Source organism: Cinclus cinclus, chromosome Z, assembly GCF_963662255.1.
Source record: "Cinclus cinclus chromosome Z, bCinCin1.1, whole genome shotgun sequence".
Classification (NCBI taxonomy): domain Eukaryota; kingdom Metazoa; phylum Chordata; class Aves; order Passeriformes; family Cinclidae; genus Cinclus; species Cinclus cinclus.
In genome coordinates, this window is record NC_085084.1 from 27,173,033 (window position 1) to 27,174,480 (window position 1,448).

At 41.3% G+C, this 1,448-nt stretch overlaps 1 protein-coding gene across 1 annotated transcript in view; it reads right to left on the minus strand.

Annotated features, from left to right (window-relative positions):
* SEMA6A (semaphorin 6A) overlaps positions 1-1,024 on the minus strand; it is a 55,275-nt gene extending 54,251 nt beyond the window's left edge. The window contains exons 1-2 of the mRNA XM_062513877.1: positions 925-1,024; positions 792-808 (exon numbers count right to left, since the gene is read on the minus strand). Coding sequence (XP_062369861.1) covers positions 792-808; positions 925-1,024 — 117 coding nt within the window. The remainder of the gene's footprint in view (positions 1-791; positions 809-924) is intronic.
* Positions 1,025-1,448: the final 424 nt, after the last annotated feature.

Below are 1,448 nucleotides of genomic sequence, written 5' to 3' on the forward strand. Positions count from 1 at the left end.
TCTCCAAAAGGATCAAGCCTGGCAAATTTTTTCAAGAATGATTAGCACTGCCCTTCTGGAGGGTGAAAACATTGGTGCTGAAGACCCAGTGGCCACACTAGCCACATTTCACCTGGGTTTGCTTCAGAGCAGTTCTTCCCTGTTGTTGTGTCCCAGAGGTCTATTAGCATTTGCAGCACATCAGCAGTACCCTGGAGTCCTGTCTTTCAGACTGGTGTTAGACAGGACAGACAAGTTTATGGGCACCAAGGCCATTCCAAAGCACAATAAACACAGACAATTTTAAAAACAAACTCCTGTACAAAATAAAAGAATTGAACACAAGCCTGCTCTTGGCTGACTCACTACTCCCTGGCACACTTTTGGAGGCCCAGATAATAAAGACTTCCTCATAAATATCTGAAACTTTGGGACTTTGAAGAATTTTCTTTGCCATTATCACAATTGAGCTGAGGCAAATGTGAAAGAATCAGTTAAGTCAAGTCTCATGTGCACAGTAAAATGCTCAGAAAGCTCTCCACCTGTTTAGCCAGCAGATCTCAATATGCAGCTGTTGGTGTTACACTAGATTTTGGAGAGCTTGCCAATCTCTACTGGTAAGAAGGGAGAGATCTTCTGTCATAAAAGATTCTTTGTCTTGATTTGGTTTTTAGCTACAATTTCATCTTAGGGGAAGACTGCCTAATGCTCAAACAGAATCCATCTAAGCTTAAGGAAGTTAAGTTTGATTATCTGTCTTAGACTAACAAATAATAAAACCATGTGAAAAGGTCATGTTCCTGTATTAGTACCTGAGAATGTAAATTGGCTGATATGGGAGAAATAAAGAAAAAACAACTTTATCTGCTGCAACTGTATTTAAGTAGTGTTTGTGTAAGTCCCCTGATCAGTATTAAATGAAGTCCTCTGGCCCCTTATACTTACAGTTGCCATGTGAAATACTGATGGGCTCAGAATCTTCTGGGAAACCAGCCCCAGCAAAGTGTAGCAGTGTGAAATATAGCAGCAAGGCTTCTGACCTCATAGTAGTTCAGCTGTGAGGCTTCACTTCTTCACTTCACCCTGTGGAAGACAAACAAGAGTTTAAACACCTTCTGCTGGATCAGAGCTTTAAAGAGCCCGTGGAAAGTAGAAGGAGCTTTTCTCCTCAGGCCTCTCATTGTACCTAAGGAGATGTCCTGTGTTTCTAAGCAGAAACTACCCTACAAAGCCACTTATTCTTCAGCCCATGCCCCAGCAAGGCTACATCTTGGCTGAGGATAGACTTAAGGACCTGTGGATTACAAAAAACTTTCTGCCTCTGATGCTTACATGCAATAAAGATGCTTAATCTCCTGCACTGATTGACAGCTGACAAGAGTTTTCCAAGAAATATTTTATATTCCTCTTCTTTGGTTTACATAATTAGATGATGACACGATGACACACACCATAAATAATACCCCCCC